The sequence below is a fragment of the Bombina bombina genome, chromosome 2, assembly GCF_027579735.1.
Source record: "Bombina bombina isolate aBomBom1 chromosome 2, aBomBom1.pri, whole genome shotgun sequence".
Lineage (NCBI taxonomy): Eukaryota > Metazoa > Chordata > Amphibia > Anura > Bombinatoridae > Bombina > Bombina bombina.
The window spans coordinates 707,279,113-707,300,614 of record NC_069500.1 but is presented as its reverse complement, the minus strand read 5'-3'; the positions used below and the strand labels follow the sequence as shown (position 1 = coordinate 707,300,614).

At 42.1% G+C, this 21,502-nt stretch overlaps 1 protein-coding gene across 1 annotated transcript in view; it reads right to left on the bottom strand.

Annotated features, from left to right (window-relative positions):
- Positions 1-1,234: 1,234 nt before the first annotated feature.
- Positions 1,235-21,502, bottom strand: part of TRMO (tRNA methyltransferase O) — a 56,122-nt gene continuing 35,854 nt past the window's right edge. The window contains exon 5 of the mRNA XM_053700633.1: positions 1,235-2,074. Coding sequence (XP_053556608.1) covers positions 1,848-2,074 — 227 coding nt within the window. The 3' untranslated portion in view covers positions 1,235-1,847. The remainder of the gene's footprint in view (positions 2,075-21,502) is intronic.

Genomic DNA, 21,502 nt, shown 5'->3' with positions numbered 1-21,502 from the left:
AACTCAGGTCAACATAGTTAAGGTATTTTGTGGCTGCAATTAGAGGTTAATTGAAGTTGGGGGCTTTGGACAGTGTGGTTAAGGGTTATTGATAATTAAAGCTTTTAGAATTTGCTAAAGGAAAAGGGTCAGTTGCAGTGTTCTGGGGTGCCACATAACAGTGTCAGTCATGGACATTGATTCTATTATTTTGCAGCAGTTATAATATAAAATAACAGCCAACACTATAACTTGAGAACTGCCACACTCACTGCTCAACTGTTAAGTGACTCGAGTATGATGACATCTGCAACATTGTTAAACAACAGTGACTATCAGTAGTGTGTTTTATAAGATTCAACCCAATGTCCAATTATTTTGTGCTGCTTCACTAAAATTTATTTAAAGTGCCACAAAAATAAAAAAATTTTTTTACTAAATTAAACTTTTATGATTCAAACAGAGCATGCAATTTTAATTATATTTCCAATTGACTTCTATTATCTAATTTGTTTGGTATCCTTCGATGAAAAGCATACCTTTGAAGACTCAGTAGCAGCAACCTACTCCTGGCAGCTACCTGCTTATTGGTGACTGCACATATATGCTTCTTATTACTGGCTTACCTAATTAATTCAGCTAGCTCCCGGAAGTGCTGTGATACTCCTTTAGCAAAGGATTCCAAGAGAATAAAGCACAGTGATAATAATAATAATAGAAGTCAATTGCTTAAAATTGTATGCTCGTTCTGAACCATGTTGAGTTTAATGTCCCTTTAACCTCTTAATGACCAGTGACGTACCCTGTATATCGCTGGTCTTTTAATGGGGCTTCTGTTTTTTATAGCACAGTTCTAACAGGATGCATGCAGAAGGGAGGGAATTTGTAAAAGTGTGGTCTTGTCAGTGGTAGCGAGACCTGCACTTTTATGGGCGAAAAAACCCTTGAGGACAAGCGACGTACTGGGAACATTGTGGTCGTTAAGGGGTAAAAAAATATTTATCCTTTACAAAAAAAATTATCATATCAATTGAATATATATATATATTATTTTTTTTTAATATTAAAAAGGTATTGTGCAATACTGTTGTGAGCCTTAGATTAGTAAAGTGTTCAGTAATAGCTAATATCTGAATTGTTTTTTTAAGGATAAATTATGATGAGTTTTCAGGATGAATTGGGGGCGTGGGGCATTCAAAAACACAATATCAGTGGGTAGAGTTATATTTTAAATAGAGGCATAGATGACACCAAAAAATGTAAATACAGGTTTACAGTTTATTTTCCTTTTAAAGGCAATCAAATAAAAATAAAAATCTTTAAATAATATGATCTTTTTTTCCAACAACTTCCCAGTAATACTCTGCAGTGTTATTTTCATAATAAAAACAATGTTGTCAAAGTTCTTCATAAAATATATTAAGTCCTTGAAAATAAGCACTCACTGGTCTTTTTTCATCTGTGAAACAAATCCTTTATTGAACAGTAACGTTTCGGGACCAGCAGCGTCCTTTCTTCTTCAAGGACTTTTATTCATATTTCTAATAGCACCCTGGCGGTTGATGTTTGATGGTGGGAGTGGATACACCTTCTTGGTTTTACACTATATATTTTTTTTATTATTATTTTTTTTAAATAATCCCCAAAACCCTTTGCTTTAAAAATGCCACAGTTCAAGTAGGGAAGTAGACAGCAAGTATAAAATTCTATGTTTTCTAATTTGATGAGATAAACTTTCAATGTTATGAGAAGTTACTCAGTGTTTGAAATATTTCTCTTACAGATTAATACATTCCTTAGAATTACACAACTTGTGACTTGGCATAAAAGTGAATATTAAAACAAATAAACTCCAAGATAATATTTTCTTATCGGCTCTGATGTTCAGCATTACTATCCAGAGGCTTTATTCTAACTACTTCAACAAACCCATCACCAAACCAGCAAGTAATATGAATGGTGTCTAGGCTAAAATAGAAAAGACGATCCTGGCACTGTTTCCTTCTGTAAACTGAACGAGGGTCCGCAGACAGCACAGTGGTTATAGCACATTTTGCTTCTTCTGTAGACTGGAAGTAGCTAAAAGACGGTCCACCTATAATAGCATAAGAATCAAAAACACTTAAAGATTTAAAGAAACATAAATGTGCAAAAACAAAAAGGCTCTAATATGTTGAATACATTTGTTTAAAGGGATAGTCTAGTCAAAAATAAACTTTAATTATTCAGATAATGCATGCCATTTTAAGCAACTTTCTAATTTATTCCCATTATCAATTTGTCTTTGTTCTCTTGGTATCTTTATTTAAAAATAGCTTGAGAATAAGCTTAGGAGCCGGCCCATTTTTGGTCCAGCACCTGGGTAGTGCTTGCTGATTGGTGTCTAAATGTAGCCATCCAATCAGCAAGCGCTACCCAGGTTCTGAACCAAAAATGGGCCAGCTTCTAAGCTTACTTTTTAGCTTTTTAAAATAAAGATACCAAGAGAACAAAGAAAATTTGATAATAGGAGCAAATTAGAAAATTGCTTAAAATTGAATGCTCTATCTGAATCATGAAAGTGATATAAAAGCAAGTATCCAACTAGTAGGCAGTAATAATATAACGTGGAAAGAGTCCCATAGCAAAATATTAAATTTTTCCTATATTTCTCCGGTAATTCTAGCTAAATGGGATAAAAAGTGTTCAGGTAACTGCTTTCATTGTAAATACCCGAAGGCAGATATCCTCCATTGTTTTTGGTCCTGCCCAAAGATTGCTAGATTTTGGAACAGAGTTAACTTTTGGGCAAACAAATATATGCATCAAAAAGTGGTCTTTTTTCCAAAAACGATTTTTTTCCTGTATAATCCAGTATCTCAAGAAAAAAAAGGATAGAGATTTATTAATACTACTATATTGGTGGCTAGGAATATAATACTGCAACATTGGAAGGTAGCTAAATCACCTAGTATTGTAGAGTTTGTACAAAAAAATGTATGATCAAATAACAATAGAGCAACATCAACTAGAGCCAAGCAGTGAAAAACAATTCAGAAGTTTTTTTTCAAAAATGGCTAAGCCTTATAAAGTCTTGCTCGCTCACAATGCAATTACAGATTATTTACCCCTTACGCAAATCTATGTTTTTTGATTTAGCTATAGTTGAGGGTCTTTTTCCATCACATTGGGCAGGGCAAAGATAGAGGTTGCTCGGATGAACAGGGGGGATTGGGGGTGTTATTTTCCTCTTTTTTTTTTGCTATACTATAGGTTCTGATCCTGGGCTGAGGTACAGGTGGATCCACATCCCTATAATAGAGTGACTTATTTATAGCAGCAGTTGGATGGTTTCATAGGTATAAGATCACTACAACAAGGGAAGACATATTTAGGCTACCCCTCCCGGAGGGAAAGCTGTACTATCCTGACTAGGTCAGCTCAACCCAGTATAAAAGATGGTGCGATATCTATACATATTTGTTGAGGGCTCGCTAGATGGATTTCTTTTTTGGCATAATGGATTGGTACCATTAAGATTAACAAAGTTAAACTATTCGATAGTAATAGATTGTTAGGAATGATATAATATCTGGGACCTAGACTTAAGAAGGCAACTTGGCTTCAAGAAATGCGGAATATTCAATAGAGGGGTGTATTGTTGGATATATTTATTTCATTTTCTTTTTTTTTTCTTTTTTTTTTTTTATTATTATTTTGATTTATTTTATTTTTTTACCGGAAATAGGAAATTTCAGCATTATGTTGTTAGAATATAATGATACGCCAGTTCAGTGTCATTTGTAAACCTAAAGAGATGGTCAATTTATTTGTATTATCAATGACGTTTTGATTTTTGTCTTTCGTGTCAGGCACTTAACTTGTATGTACGATTCTTTGTTGGCTTGAAAATAAAAGTAAAAAAAAAAAAATGAAAGTTTAATTTTGACTATACCAGTGCTCGACAAAAATGTGCAAAATTTAGGAGCCAGACCATGGCCATACGTAAAATAAGTAATACAACACATACAGACACCCAGCACTCACCAGCTAGCTCACAAAATGGGAAAAGCTTTTCCCATTTGGCCAGATGCGGTGACTAACCTTTCCAGTTGTGATTTTATCGTAGCTGTGAGCTAGCTGGTGAGTGCTGGCTGTCTCTATGTGTTGTATTACTTTTTGTTTGTAATCCTCCTTGTTTCTTGCACCCATTCCGGACTGGGGTTAACTGCCTGTGGCTCTGGTGACATCACAGCTTTTTTGGAGTGCTATTTAGCACCCAGGGCTGGGATGTTGCTGAGTCACTGGGTGTGTACCTGGTCCGGTCTTGGAGTGCAGTTCCCTTCCGTGTTTATTTATATATATATATATATATATATATATATATATATATATATATATATATATATATATATATATATATATATATATATATACACACATACACACACACATTGAATATATATATATATATATATATATATATAACACACAGAGAAAGTCCAGCACTCACTTACAAGCTCTCAGCTAAGATTTAAAAGCAAACATAGAAAGGTTAGTTACCGCATTTGGCCAATTGGGACAAGCCCAGGCACCACATCAAGGTCCTTTACAATACCTGGGACCCTAAAACAGCCACACAATGCAAGCTCTCAAATCCAAACAAACTGGGAACAAGGGAAGGGTGCACAGGCTTATGTAATCACACTAGACATATACAAAACACGGTAGAGGACTGCACTCTCATACCGGACCGGGTACACATCCCATGACCCTGTCTGGGGTTAACTGCCTGTGACTCTGGGGACAGCACAGCTTCCTCTGAGTGCCCGTGAGCACCTAGGGCTGAGCATGTTACAGGGTCATGGGATGTGTACCCGGTTCGGTATGAGAGTGCAGTCCTCTTCCGTGTTATATATATATATATATATATATATATAAATATACACACACACACACACACACACACACATATACAGTGGATATAAAAAGTCTACACACCCCTGTTAAAATGTCAGGTTTCTGTGATGTAAAAAAATGAGACAAAGTTAAATCATTTCAGAACTTTTTCCAACTTTAATGTGACCTATAAACTGTACAACTCAATTGAAAAACAAACTGAAATCTTTTAGGTAAAGGGAAATAAAAATAAAAAACTAAAATAATATGGTTGCATAAGTGTAAACACCCTTTTATAACTGTAGCTGTGTTAGCAATCACATTCAAAATCATGTTAAATAGGAGTCAGTACACACCTGTCATCATTTAAAGTACCTCTGATTAACCCCAAATAAAGTTCAGCTGTTCTAGTAGGTCTTTCCTGACATTTTGTTAGTCGCATCCTACAGTAAAAGCCATGGTCCGCAGAGAGCTTCTAAAGCATCAGAGGGATCTCATTGTTAAAAGGTATCAGTCAGGAGAAGGGTACAAAAGAATTCCCAAGGCATTAGATATACCATGGAACACAGTGAAGACAATCATCATCAAGTGGAGAAAATATAGCACAACAGTGACATTACCAAGAACTGGATGTCCCTCCAAAATTGATGAAAAGACGAGAAGAAAACTGGTCTGAGAGGCTTCCGAGAGGCCTGCAGCAACATTAACGGAGCTGCTGGAATATCTGGCAAGTACTGGCTGTGTGGTACATGTGACAACAATCGCCCGTATTCTTCATATGTCTGGGCTATGGAGTAGAGTGGCAAGACGGAAGCCTTTTCTTACACAAAAAAAAAAAAACATCCAAGCCCGGCTAAATTTTGCAAAAACACATCTGAAGTTTCCCAAAAGCATGTTGCAAAAGGTGTTCTGGTCTGATGAAACCAAAGTTGAACTTTTTGGCCATAATTCCAAAAGATATGTTTGGCGCCAAAACAACACTGCATATCACCAAAAGAACACCATACCCACAGTGAAGCATGGTGGTGTCAGCATCATGCTTTGGGGCTGTTTTTCTTCAGCTGGAACTGGGGCCTTAGTCAAGGTATAGGGAATAATGAACAGTTCTAAATACCAGACAATATTGGCACAAAACCTTCAGGCTTCTGCTAGAAAGCTTAACATGAAGAGGAACGTTATCTTTCAGCATGACAGCGACCCAAAGCATATATCCAAATCAACAAAGGAATGGCTTCACCAGAAGAAGATTAAAGTTTTGGGATAGCCCAGCCAGAGCCCAGACCTGAATCCAATTCAAAATCTTTGGGGTGATATGAAGAGGGCTGTGCACAGGAGATGCCCTCACATTCTGACAGATTTAGAGTGTTTTTGCAAAGAAGAGTGGGCAAAAAAAATGCTGAAAAACTCATACCCAAAAAGACTGAGTGCTGTAATAAAATCAAAAGGTGCTTCAAATAAAGTATTAGTTTAAGGGTGTTCACACTTATGCAACCATATTATTTTAGTTTTTTTATTTTTATTTCCCTTTACCTAAAAGATTTCAGTTTGTTTTTCAATTGAGTTGTACAGTTTATAGGTCACATTAAAGGTGGAAAAAGTTCTGAAATGATTTATCTTTGTCTCATTTTTTTACATCACAGAAACCTGACATTTTAACAGGGGTGTGTAGACTTTTTATATCCACTGTATATACTGTATATACGCAGTTTGTGATTTTAATCACAATTTAAAAAAAAAAAAAAATTACTCGTAAACATACATTTCTCACTAAGAAATGCATTAAACTGTACAGAATATTAAAGTACATATTTCTCATTGACCAATACAGGCTGAGAGAATTAAAACACATACAACAAAACTAGTTTAAATAAAATATAAGTGCAAACAGATACCTGAACGGAAGTAAAACGTTTATATAGATGTGTGTATAATATATATATATATATATATATATATATATATATATATATATATATATATATATATATACACACACATATATATATATATATATATATATATACACACATATATATATATATATATACATACACACACATACATATCAGTGGCTTATTTATGTTTTGTGCTGCCCTAGGCACACAAAATTCTGCTGCCCCCCCCCCAAAGGTTTTAGGCCTTTTTGCCACTTAATATTTTTTTGGGTCAGTGTGTAAAATGTTTTTGTTTTGTTTGTTTTTTTCATAAGAATTAAAAAGAAAATGGGCTAGCAAAACACTTGCATACAGGTGGGTTGAACTGCATGCATCGCATACCATTTTCTTCCTGAGAGAAGGGATAGAAAAAGAGGGGAGGGGAAAAAAGGGAGGGAAAGGAAAGGAAAGAAAGGGTGAGGGAAAGAAAGTAGTGGAAGAGGGGAGCAAGGAAGGGAGTTGAGAGAAAGAAGGTAGGTAAGGGAGAGAGAAAGGGAAAGAAGGGAGAGAGGAAGGGAGGGAAAGAAGAATACACTTTGAAACAATCACTACCCTTCACATTCAAACAAAATACATTAAATTACCATTATTCAAGTAATTACACTTTTTAAGTATCCATTTACTCTGTGGGTTAATGAATGCAAAGAAAGCTAGCTATTAGTAGCTAACATACATTAGTGCTGAGAGTTTATGATTAAACATCACAAGCTGATCTAAGCAGTGCACAGACGCATCCAGTCTGTTAGTTACTAAGACCTGCAATAAGCACTGCGCTAGCAGACCCACCACAGCTGACAAGGAGAGGCAGTATATCAGCACAAGGTCTTCTCCTCCAGCCTCACCTTGGAAGCATATCCCGGTCAAGTTTCTTACCAAGAACGCTTCCACTGCAAAAATGCCGGCGGCTCTAAATGTAGCAACGGTTTAAAGGAACACTGCCTGTGAAGAGCAACCTTAATCAGTGCAATGCCTTGTCTTCTCTGTAAAAGCCTGCACTTTATCACTCACTGTACTGTGTGCTGGCTTTTAGAGAGAGGATAGGACAGATGTGCTGCCCCTTTCCAAATCTGCTGCCCTAGGCACCGGCCTTGTTGGCCTAGGCCATAATACGCCACTGATATATATATATACACACACATTATTTAGAGTTTATTGTCCTTTAATTAAATGTGTCAATATTTATTCTGCTCTTTACAGACATACCCTTTTAAATAATATTTGTTTGGTTTTATTATTCATAAAGTCTTAAATAATTTGTATAATTATTACTCTATTAAAAGGCAATTATAGTGGAAAATTTAACAATAGCATTAGCGACCCTTCAATTCTAAAGGGTTATATACTACATAATTAAAGTACTGCTTAAGGGCTGCAGAGAAGTGCTGGTGCCAAACCGAAACTGTGGATAACCTATACGCAGCAGCACTATCCACTTCCATGCATGACGGAAAAACATTGTTTTTAACATTCATTATCTTAGGAGTAGAAAACAAGTGAATAAGGTTGTTTTGTTGTAGGATTAGAAAGGGTCATTATTATTGTGATATAATACAAAAATGTCAAAGCAAAGCTTGACAGAGAGGCCACTAAATAAAAAAAAATTGCAAATCTGAAGTTACTGCATATGTTATGCTCCTTTGATTTGACTTATCAGTTCTCACTACGAAGTGTAAGGTGCTGTGAAGCTGCATATTACCCAGTTGACCCGTTACAATCCCGGTCTAGGTAGACACTATACGGCAGTATGTACAGCGTACCAGACATGTGGGTTTGCTACGGGTACGTTGCTTTGTGTTAAGCACACAGACTCCTGTACCATGCCATGCCTAGCACACGTTCTCTGCTCTGCCTACTTATACAGCACAGGGGATATGAGTAAGCCCACCAGGGACCATACAGAAGTAATCACACGGTCAGTCACTGCTCCTCCTCCAGTTTTCTTTTCTTTACACAAGGGGTTCCACCACTCTCCTACAATAAAGGAAGATCATTGAGCATAGCGCAGATTCACAGCCTCTTCCTCATGCCCGTAAATTTCTGAATGCGTCACCGCAGAGATCAGAGGTACTTTAGTGGCATTTGCAGGTCATAGGGGGCGAACAATTGTGTGATCTCGCGTTTTTTAAATTGCGGCGGTTAATCGTTCAGCCCTTATATATATATATATATATACACATACATACATATACACACACACACTCACATACACATATATGGTTTCTATTTTTATGCTCCCAGAGTGTATTGGACATTGAGAAACATGTACATTAAGATTCTGTAGTGTTAAATGAACTTTTTATTGACAAATTAAGGTGTTATAGTAATTTTTAAGAATTTTTTTCCCCCCATATCACCCAGCCCTATTCAGAATAAAGGACTCCCACAGTCCCATGGTCAGGGGTGCAGATTCAAAATGGATCAGGCCAGATCCAAGGGGAGTGCCATCCCGAGTGGTTATTTTGAGGCACTGATTTTTCTGGTGAAGAGGTAAACCTGCGTGAATCGTGAAACCGTGATCTAGGAAATTTCCAGCTGCCCCAGAATCAACAAAGGCTTGCGCGTGGACAGAGTTCTGGAGGACAGTAAGGGTAATGGGTACCAGGATCCGAGAAGAGTGAGGGGAATTGGTAGTGGCCATGCTTAGAGGTACCCCTTTTTAATCCTCTAAGCATTGGCTTTTCCCGGCAGTATGTCACAATTCTTGAGTTGGTATGCATTAGATCCACAATAAAAGCAGAGGGGCCTATCTATCAAGCTCTGAATGGAGCTTGACGCCCCGTGTTTCTGGCGAGTCTGAAGACTCGCCAGAAACACAAGTTATGAAGCAGCGGTCACAAAGACCGCTGCTCCATAACCCTGTCTGCCTGCTTTGATGAGGCAGACAGGAATCGCCGGAATTCAACCCGATCGAGTACGATCGGGTTGATTAACAACCCCCCTCTTGTGAGCTGCTGGTGCAATGCTGAATACGGAGAGCGTATTGCTCTCCGCATTCAGCGATGTCTGTCGGACCTGATCCGCACTGTGAGAGCACTGTAATCCCAACTCGTCTCATGTGCCAAGGTGCGAAAATCAATGGCATATTGTGCCACAAATCAATTACTCTGGCAGAGATCCAATAGAGAATATTCTGCAGCAGAAGTACGACCAGAGGTCCCAAACACGGAAGACAGTGCAGAGATGAAGGTATCAGCATCGTTCAGGAGCTGAGCAATTTGTTCCAATAGGGGAGAGACCCAGACTAGGGCCTTATCATTCAATAAGGAGATAATAAAGGTGACCTTTGACTTGTGGGAGTGGAAGGTATAAGGGCCATTGCGGAAATGCAGTCTGCACTGGTTGAGAAATCCCCTACAGTCGGTAGTGCCATCATATTTGTCAGACAAAGGTATCCGGGTATGCTGCCAGAAGCAGGGGAGGAGGTAGCGGTACTAGCAGCAGGGGTAGGCTGTGTGGCAAAAGAAGCAGTATTTTTCTCTGCAACAAGTGAGGAGAGAATAGAAGTAATAGTCTCTAATTTAGAATCCAGACTTTGCAGGTATGTGGCATGAGTTCCCAGCATTTGTCCCTGAAGAGAGATTGCTCTTACTACCTCATTTAGGTCCATGGCCCTAGTATTATGTAATGCTTGTGGGATATTTCCCTATCAAACCAGACTTGGCCAGTAGTCTTTTTATCCTGGCATCAAGTGGTAGGATAAGGAAATATTAAGGAGGATACCAATGGCACTACAGTGATTATTTTAAACGTCCCCTTTATATATGCATTCAAAAATGAATAATACATTTAGGGGGGATAGGTGCTTGTACTCGTCTGAAATTTACAACAAATTCAGATGAAAAAAAAAAGGAGTACAAATATAGCACTCACATTGTTTTAATGTGTTTAGGTAAGTGAGTCACTTACCTAAACACATTAAAACGTTGTGTGTGCTATATTTGTTTTTGTTTTTTCAGCTGAATTTGTTTGTAAAAAAAAAAAAAAAAGGAGGATAAGGAAATATCCCAGAACAGGAGAACAGATAAGTAAATGTGGTAAGCAGTATTCACAGTAGAGTGGGCAATCCTTCACGGCAGTGACGTGCTGTCATAGGAGGCAGGTGTCCTATGTGGGTATTGCACATTTTTATTTTGTTTAATAAAAAATAATATATGGGGGGCGGAGCCAGCAGCCACACGGCAAGGACGTGCAGAAATTGAGCTCTCCTAAACAAAAACCTTAAACGAGGTTATATATATACTTACTTCTGCAAGTTTGGGCTGCAATACAGAGTACTATAACCCAGCATCCTAGTACCATTATTTGGGGCTAAGCTTTATTATTTTGAAGAGACTTGACCCACTTTTCTTCACCGGGCTGGCCGCACACTAACTTGCCGCCCGCTTCACTGAGACTGCGTCTGCCCGCGTTCTGGAGGGTTGGGGCTCCACTCCAGAACGTCCACATCTCATCTCTCCCTTGCTGAGAGGAATCCGACAAAGTAGTGGAAAAAGCTCCCAGCAGGACAGACCCGCTCAAGAAGACGCCTGCAGCTTGTATCGAGAGCCCTGATTTAAGTGCCGCAGCGGTTCCTGGTCTCCGGAGGGTCGGAGCTCCGCTCCGGAGACTTGAATACACTCTTACCGGCTAGGCGGAAGGGAGCTGATCACCCCTGGGACCGCATCGACAAACAACGAGTTGGGGCCTTACACCGGCCGGAGGGTGACTGCTGCCTTAGTTGCCGGCCGGGCTTCCCTTCTCTAATCATCCTAGACTGCTGAGGCGGGAGCCAGAGGTCAAGCAGTAAAGCCATCGGAAATACAGGAGACCCGACAGGACAGGCCTGCATTCCCCCCTATTGCGCGGCTCAGAAGCAAGGGCGCGAAAGTCAGCCATCTTTGGGCTCAGGCCGCATCAAGAAGTGCCGGGTGACTGAACTGAAGTGCGTTGAGTTGTGCATTTGCCCCTGACCACCTTGGGTCTCTCCCGCACACACGACTAGCCTGGGAAGCCTATTAGGGGAAGGAAGATCTGCAGGGGGAGCAGACGTAACTGAGGGCTCTCCCTGGTCTGTGAACAGGCCTCACCCACGTGGGAAGTTAAGGTACTGGCCTGTTAAGGTGTTGCACAGACATAAGAGTCTCTACATAAGACATAAACACTGACATATTGCATATAGCTTTAACCTTCACAGATAGCTATTAACTGGGTGACTCTGCCTGCAATAGCCGGGGACACAGATAATCCCTTGAGGGGCCTGAAGGGGACACTGCACCTACTGGAGCCAAGTATACTACGACATAATCCTAAGAAAAAGATTACTGGGGAATCACAGGCTTGCAGGGGGGTGCAGAACTCTTGATCAGAGGACCTGGCAGCAAAGTACTAATAATATTTCTGCTAAGTTGAGTCTGCTGCAAGGGCATGAAAGGTTTGTCTTTTTTTATAAAAGCAGTGAGGCTCTGTGACTCATACCCAGCTTTATCACACACTGCGGGCCCTGGGCCCAGGTCATTTCACTCAGAGTGAGGTGGACTTTCGCATACATAATAAGTTGCGGGACTGGCTGGACTTATTCCTCAAGGATTTTTAGTTGGAGGACTTTTTCTGTGTTTGAAGCTGCTGCGTCAGCATAATTTTCTCTGAGTCCTGAGCTCAGAGTGGAGTGTACTGCAAGTTTTCTATGTATGCTTAACTAATCTCTTTTGATTCTTCATACAGGTTTCATGACACTGTAACATAAATAAGTACTACTGATTTAAATGTAGCCTTCAGGGTACGCCTAGAGTTCCTCTGTTATTGTAGTCCTATGTTGCTTAACTTGCTGCATGTTATACTGTGTGATTAAGGCTTGAATCATTGTGTTATAAGCGTTGTTGTGTTGAACTAAGACATTTTTACTTCATTAACATAAGCTTTTTTTTCAGGTTCAGTGCCCTCTCCTCCCTTTCCCGCCAGGCTATCGCTGGCGGGTCATATCCCCCAACCTTTTCCCCGCATCGTCCTGTGGTGACAACTTCCCCAGGAGAGGGCGACATAAGGGTACAAAGGCCTTGAGGAGTCATTATTTTTTGGAAAATATGTTTGTGTAACCCAAGTAGGTCCGACTACACCATGTCAGTTTAAAAGGGGCCCCAGATGCCCCCCCCCCCTACTCACATATCCCAGAAAGACAGGGCAACATCTATCTAACAATTTCTGCAGTGGCCGGCATTAACAAAGGAGGCCCCAGCCATCATGTCGCAGCAAGCAAAGAAAAAACAAAAAAGCAGTTTTGGGCCTAAAAAAACCGTGATGGATCACTTCCATCCGCGGGGACAGAGGGAATCCGCCAGATCAGAAGACGAGCAATCTAACGCTTCAGACATGCCAGAGGATCATATTGAAAGTAGGCCCCCCACCTCTAGCACTCCAGGCCGAAAAAAGGGGGACGCCCCAACCTTACCGCTGGAGTCTATACAGCGCATGTTCGAGAACCAGACTCTTACCAGGCGGTTTGACAAACTGGAGAGATCGTTTGAGGATCTGAGACGGGATATTTCCTCCATTAGTGAAAGAACCGATACCATCGAAAGAAAACAGGAAGATCTTATGGTGGACCACGCTAACTGGGTGAGTCAAACACAGAGTCTGACAGATCAAGTGTCCTCTCTGGAGGCGAAAGTAGCAGACCTGGAGGACAGATCCAGGCGAAATAATGTGAGACTCACTGGCATCCCGGAGTCGGTACTCCCACAAGATTTGGAGGATTATGCCCACCGCCTCTTTCAGTCAATTCTAGGGCCTACGGCCGGAGATGTAAACAGAATAGATTGAATTCATCGTACGGCGAGACCCAGAAACCTTCCTCCTGGTAAACCCAGAGACACCATAGCCCGCTTACATTACTACTCATACAAAGACAAATTGATGAGAGCAATGTTGCGCTCCCCACGGGCAATTCAGAGAGGTCTCCCTGTTCCCTGATCTGTCCTCCTACACCTTAGCTCAAAGGAGAAGTTTTGCGGAAGTCTCTAGAATCCTAAGAAATCATCAAGTGCGATATAGGTGGGGCTTCCCAACTAAACTAATAGTCACTAAAGATGGAACTCAACATATCATCCTGACTCCACAACAGGGGCAGGAGCTCATTAGGATGTGGCAATTGCCGCGGCAGGACAGGTCCCCGTCGGCCTCCCCAGGGAGACCTCCTATAGATCAGAACCCACCTGCACGCCCGCACAGAAGGAGCCCAGATCTCAGAGCGAATGCCCAGGAATGGAATCCGGGAAGCCCATAACCCTGTGACTGACCTTTTGCTCATCTAGGGTTGACTTACTTGGTTCATTCCTCAGGTGAAATTCCAATAACATCACTGAATGTTCTCCTGTTTACTTTGTCAACCTAGATTTAAAGGTTATTATTCTTTCAGGCCTATAGGGGCTATATTTTGGTTACTGCTTTATTATACATTTATTATACATTTGTTTATGACATTGTTGATGTTATATTGTTGCTTTTAATCTGCTAGTTACAGGTTTGGGGGGGGCTGTGGGTCTGTTGCTGGCTCCGCCCCCTCTCTCTTATCTCTTTCATCTCTTATCTTCCATCGTCCATCTTTCGTTTATCACCTTTCATTTTTTGTCGTTCATTTTTTTTAACTTTCATCTGCCATTTCTCATCCATTACCTCTAACCTTAAGACATTCATTCCACACCTCCCACTGTACCTTCCATCCCCCTCTTTCTTACCTTACGCCCGCCTGTTATGGGGATAAAATCTACATACACCGGCTGACTTACTTATTTGCCTACTCCCTTGCTTACCTATATATTTACTCCCCACTATTCTACATTTTACCTCACCCCATTAATCTTTAACAGATAAGCTACTCTTACCCTAAGATCAAAGAGCTCTAGACTAACCCATATACCCCTAGTAGGGGTAGCTATATTCCACTATCCAAAGGCAACAGGGGTTTTCTATTAAGTCCACACCCTCTCTAATCTTTCTCCTTTCCCCTCCATCCCCCCCTTTTTTTTTTCCCCTCTCCTCTCTCCACCTCCCTGTTGAAACCTGACCATGAGGGTATGCACCCTAAATACCAAGGGTCTGAACTCCCCAACTAAGAGGAGTCTGGCGCTCAAATTCCTACTTAAACATAGGGTTGATGTGGCTTTCCTCCAAGAGACCCATTGGACTGAAGACGCTGTAGATAGATTCAAAACAAGGAGATTCCCAGTTAACGTTTCATCCACATTCCACAAAAAAGCGAGGGGGGTGACGATATTGATAGGGGATCAGGTAGCCTATGAGCATATCTATACGGCAAGCGATCCGGCAGGACGCTATGTGATATGTGTGTGCCGTTTAAACAGTGTGTTATACACGCTAGTTGCGACATACTTACCCAACACTAACCATGTTAGCTTTCTGAGGAAATTGCTCCTCCAAGTAGCCAAGATAAAGCAGGGCCATACCCTCCTGGCAGGTGACTTTAATATGCTTTGGGACCCTGAGAAAGATAGAAGAGGTCATGCCAACCTAGGCAGCGACAAGAACAGAGATTTTCTCTCCCAAAAATTTAGGGAACTGACAGTGCAGCATGATATCCATGATGTGTGGAGGGCTCTCCATCCAGACGCTTGCGATCATACCTTCTATTCTGCTCCACACTCCTCCTTCTCCAGGATAGATTATGTTTTCTGCGACCCGTGGGTAGTAGGACAGGTACGTGGCTCTGCTATAGTGCCTTGCATGTGGTCTGATCATGATGCGGTGATGGTCACCCTTGATGGGACTGGAGCGCATGAGGGGCCAAGGAGATGGCGCTTGCCTGAACATCTGTTCCAGAATATTTTCCTACCTGAATGGTCCAGGGAAATCACTGAGTTCCTTAAGAACAATATTAATGGGGAAACTTCAATGTCCATGGTCTGGCTAGCTCTGAAAGCATACATGAGAGGGATACTCATAAAAAGAGAATCCCAGAACAGAGGAAAGAAAATTGAAACATTGGCACAACTCTATGGTAAGCTGGCCCTAGAGAGGTAACAGGCTGGGGAGAGTGTCTCCCCCTCTGATATTAGGAAGTGGAATAATATCAAAGCCCAGATCCGCGATCTTGAATTGGAGCAGGTTCAGAAGAATCTCAGATTCCTGAAATTGAAATATTATCAATGTGGCAATAAAGTGGACCGCCTCCTAGCGAACAGACTACGGCAAAAAACGCTAACTAACAGAATCGCCTTTATTCAGAAAGGGGGCGAAAGATGCTATTCACCCAGAGATATTGGGGAAGCCTTCGTAGACTATTACCGGAGGCTATACCAAATCTCTTCTTCGGAGAGATACCAGAATCTACCGAGAGAGGACATCGCTCGCTTCTTAAGAGGCCTCGGCTTGCCCGGGGTACCTGAGAAGACGGGAGAGAGACTATCAGCCCCAGTCACCACCACTGAGGTGCAGCAAGTGATTAAGGGAATTAAGCTGAATAAGGCACCGGGGCCAGATGGCTTTTCTTCTATCTTTTACAAAAAATTAAGTGTGGAAGTTGGCCCAGTTCTGGTTTCTGTTTTAAACTCGGCTTTTCAGGCTAGAGGTTTCCCTAAAGAATGCCTAGAGGCAGAAATTGTGACCATTCCCAAACCGGGTAAGGATCCCTTGCTAAATATATTTGCAGAGGCCAAATCCTTGGGGCTCCCACTTGTTGCCCTGTCGCTAGATGCGGAAAAGGCATTTGACAGGGTACGGTGGGAGTATATGGAGGAGGTTATGGGGGCCTTTGGGCTTCCGGCGCAGTTCATAGAAGCGGTAATAGCTCTGTACTCCAACCCGTCGGCTAGAATTAGGGGCAAAGGGTTCTGTTCAGAACCTTTTGAGATCAAAAACGGGACTAGACAGGGGTGCCCGCTTTCCCCCCTTCTTTTTGTCCTTTCCATTGAGCCCCTAGCAGCCATGATTAGGCAAAACGATATGATTAAGGCCTTTTTAATCCACGATTCCTTACAAAAGCTTGCGTTATTTGCAGACGATCTCACCTTATTTGTGTCGGAGCCTGAAGTGTCCTCCCGGCGGTTTTTGATGGGTTAAGACAGTTTGGAGAGATGTCTTATTATAAACTCAATTATACAAAGACTGAGGCTTTGGCCCTAAATCTCCCTCCGAAGCAACTTTCTCAGCTAAAGGAAGCCTACCCATTTGACTGGTCGTCAACCCAGATAAAACATTTGGGGATCATCCTCTCTCCTGATCCGAAGACAGTGATTCGGTCTAATTTTGACCCGCTATTGAGAGAATTTGAAAGCCTCACCACAAAATGGGCTAAATACGAGATCTCATGGATTGGGAGAATCCAATCAGTCAAAATGACTTTGCTGCCCAAGGCCACATACTTGTTCAGGTGTATCCCATTGAGGGTCCCGAACTATATTGTAAAGCGCCTCCAGTCCATAATAAGTAGATTTATCTGGCAGGGTAAACCCCCGAGGGTTGCAATGCAACAATTACAAAAACCTGTCCTACATGGTGGGCTTGCAGCCCCCAGCATTCGTAAATATTATGAAGCTGCTATGCTGTCTCATATCACAGCCTGGGGAGTCCCGCTGGAGGAAACTAGATGGGGACAACTGGAACAGGCCGTACTTCCTTCAGGACTGCTCCTGGAGGATCTTATCTGGGTCCCTAGGCACTCGGACGTTCTTATAGGAGTGGACAACCCTATTATTGGGTCCTGTATTAGAATGTGGAGGGACCTCCATGGCCTCCCGCAAGTTGCTCCTCACCCTTCGCCTGTGCATTCAATAAGAGCACTGTTGCTCTGCCTTCCTGAATCACATCTCCAGATGTGGACTGCTTGGGGGGTGAAGCAGATTCGTGATCTTTACTCACCCCGTGGATTGGCTCTGCAGGCTCTTGACTTGCCACATATAGATATCCCTAAGAAATACCATTTTGAGTATTTTAGATTTATTTCCTTGCTGATAGCTTGGAAATTCCAAAATTGAACCCTAGGGAGCTGACTCAATGGGAGAGAAGGTGGTTGGTGGGTAAGCCTCTCCGAAAAGCCATGACGATCCACTACCAACTGCTTCTAGGCTCAGATGGCTTTGTGAAGCAGTTTCGGGTACTGGAGTGGGAGAGAGAACTGGGGCAAGTTTATCCCGAAGTGGATTGGCAGGCAGCTATCAGACACACGAAAGTGGCGATCCATTGCGTTACGCTCTTTGAGCTATTTGTAAAGTTGATGTTGCGCTGGCACAGGGTCCCTGAGCAATTACATAAGATGTTCCCTCATAGGCCGGATATATGCTGGAGAGGGTGCGGTGGTAGGGGTACACATCTGCATGTCTGGTGGAGTTGTGTGGAGGTCCAAGGAGTGTGGAGGAGGGTTGGGATAGTGTTAGACCAATTGGGTTTGCTTCACAATCTCACACCAGATACGGCCCTTTTTCACCTAGAACTAGGTAAATTGAACAAGCCAGAAAAAACACTGTGTATTATTATTCTCCTGGCCACAAAAATGGCAATTGCTAGATGCTGGCTTGGATCCTCCCAAGTCACATTTAACATGGTCAGGGAGATCGTCACATACATCCGTGCTATGGAAGAATATTCTCTGAGCTGCAGAGGCAAATTGGATCTACATGGTCAAGTCTGGGTACCCTGGGAGGCCTGGGAAAAGAGTAACATGTGAGTGTGCAGACTTAACTCCCACAGGAACGTATTCACAGACAGGATTTAAATTAGACCTTTATCCTTCTAGTCAGGCCCCCACTAAGCCCCCCCTCTTTTCCCTTTTTTTTTTTTTTTTCTCCCCCCCCCCCCTCCCCTCTTTTCCTCAGTTCCCCTCGCTACTTCTCCGCCCTGTTGCCTTGCAGAATAATTCTGCTTTCAACTATTACCACTTTAACATAGGTACCTGGAGTAGGCCCTCCCCCCCATGTACATACTATCAGCCGGTGTATTGGAGATGACATGAGAAATGAATCCAGCTGGGGAGATACCTATTCCCACCTTTATTTACCCATTCTTGATTGTTATGTTACTTAGTTAAAGGATCAGCTGAATACTCCAATGACAAGCACAAGCCTGCACAAGGTTTTATTTTGGTTAGTGAATTTGGGCTTACACCCAACTAGCTATTTAGAGTTGTTTTATTTGTCCTCTGTCCATGCACTTATGTAAAAATGAGGTAATGCCCATGGCTTGAAGTTATACATTTGGACTGAGTTAAGTCCATGTTATACAGTTGTGAGGACATGCTTGTTTAATTCACCTTGTAAAAACAGAATTTATGCTTACCTGATAAATTACTTTCTCCAACGGTGTGTCCGGTCCACGGCGTCATCCTTACTTGTGGGATATTCTCTTCCCAAACAGGAAATGGCAAAGAGTCCCAGCAAAGCTGGTCACATGATCCCTCCTAGGCTCCGCCCACCCCAGTCATTCGACCGACGGACAGGAGGAAATATATATAGGAGAAACCATATGATACCGTGGTGACTGTAGTTAGAGAAAATAATTCATCAGACCTGATTAAAAAACCAGGGCGGGCCGTGGACCGGACACACCTATGTTGGAGAAAACAGAATTTATGCTTACCTGATAAATTACTTTCTCCAACATTGGTGTGTCCGGTCCACGGCGTCATCCTTACTTGTGGGAACCAATACCAAAGCTTTAGGACACGGATGAAGGGAGGGAGCAAATCAGGTCACCTAAATGGAAGGCACCACGGCTTGCAAAACCTTTCTCCCAAAAATAGCCTCCGAAGAAGCAAAAGTATCAAATTTGTAAAATTTGGCAAAAGTGTGCAGTGAAGACCAAGTCGCTGTCTTACATATCTGGTCAACAGAAGCCTTGTTCTTGAAGGCCCATGTGGAAGCCACAGCCCTAGTGGAGTGAGCTGTGATTCTTTCAGGAGGCTGCCGTCCGGCAGTCTCATAAGCCAATCGGATAATGCTTTTAAGCCAAAAGGAAAGAGAGGTAGAAGTCGCTTTTTGACCTCTCCTTTTACCAGAATAAACAACAAACAAGGAAGATGTTTGTCTGAAATCTTTAGTAGCCTCTAAATAGAATTTTAGAGCATGGACTACGTCCAAATTGTGTAACAAACGTTCCTTCTTTGAAACTGGATTCGGACACAAAGAAGGTACAACTATTTCCTGGTTAATATTTTTGTTGGAAACAACTTTCGGAAGAAAACCAGGCTTAGTACGCAAAACCACCTTATCTGCATGGAACACCAGATAGGGCGGAGAACACTGCAGAGCAGATAACTCTGAAACTCTTCTAGCAGAAGAAATTGCAACCAAAAACAAAACTTTCCAAGATAATAACTTAATATCTACGGAATGTAAGGGTTCAAACGGAACCCCTTGAAGAACTGAAAGAACTAGATTTAGACTCCAGGGAGGAGTCAAAGGTCTGTAAACAGGCTTGATCCTAACCAGAGCCTGAACAAATGCTTGAACATCTGGCACAGCTGCCAGTCTTTTGTGAAGTAAAACAGATAAAGCAGAGATCTGTCCCTTCAGAGAACTTGCAGATAATCCTTTCTCCAAACCTTCTTGTAGAAAGGATAGAATCTTAGGAATTTTTATCTTGTTCCATGGGAATCCTTTAGATTCACACCAACAGATATATTTTTTCCATATTTTATGGTAAATTTTTCTAGTTACAGGCTTTCTAGCCTGAATCAGAGTATCTATTACAGAATCTGAAAACCCACGCTTTGATAAAATCAAGCGTTCAATCTCCAAGCCGTCAGTTGGAGGGAAACCAGATTCGGATGTTCGAATGGACCCTGAACAAGAAGGTCCTGTCTCAAAGGTAGCTTCCATGGTGGAGCCGATGACATATTCACCAGGTCTGCATACCAAGTCCTGCGTGGCCACGCAGGAGCTATCAAGATCACCGAGGCCCTCTCCTGATTGATCCTGGCTACCAGCCTGGGGATGAGAGGAAACGGTGGGAATACATAAGCTAGGTTGAAGGTCCAAGGTGCTACTAGTGCATCTACTAGGGTCGCCTTGGGATCCCTGGATCTGGACCCGTAGCAAGGAACCTTGAAGTTCTGACGAGACGCCATCAGATCCATGTCTGGAATGCCCCATAATTGAGTTATTTGGGCAAAGATTTCCGGATGGAGTTCCCACTCCCCCGGATGGAATGTCTGACGACTCAGAAAATCCGCTTCCCAATTTTCCACTCCTGGGATGTGGATCGCAGACAAGTGGCAGGAGTGATCCTCCGCCCATTGAATTATCTTGGTCACTTCTTTCATCGCCAGGGAAGTCCTTGTTCCCCCATGATGATTGATATATGCAACGGTCGTCATGTTTTCTGACTGAAACCTTATGAATTTGGCCTTTGCTAGTTGAGGCCAAGCTCTGAGAGCATTGAATATCGCTCTCAGTTCCAGAATGTTTATCGGGAGAAGAGACTCTTCCCGAGACCATAGACCCTGAGCTTTCAGGGATTCCCAGACCGCGCCCCAGCCCACTAGGCTGGCGTCGGTCGTGACAATGACCCACTCTGGTCTGCGGAAGCTCATTCCCTGTGACAGATTGTCCAGGGTCAGCCACCAACTGAGTGAATCTCTGGTCTTTTGATCTACTTGAATCGTCGGAGACAAGTCTGTATAATCCCCATTCCACTGTCTGAGCATGCACAGTTGTAATGGTCTTAGATGAATTCGTGCAAAAGGAACTATGTCCATTGTTGCAACCATCAATCCTATTACTTCCATG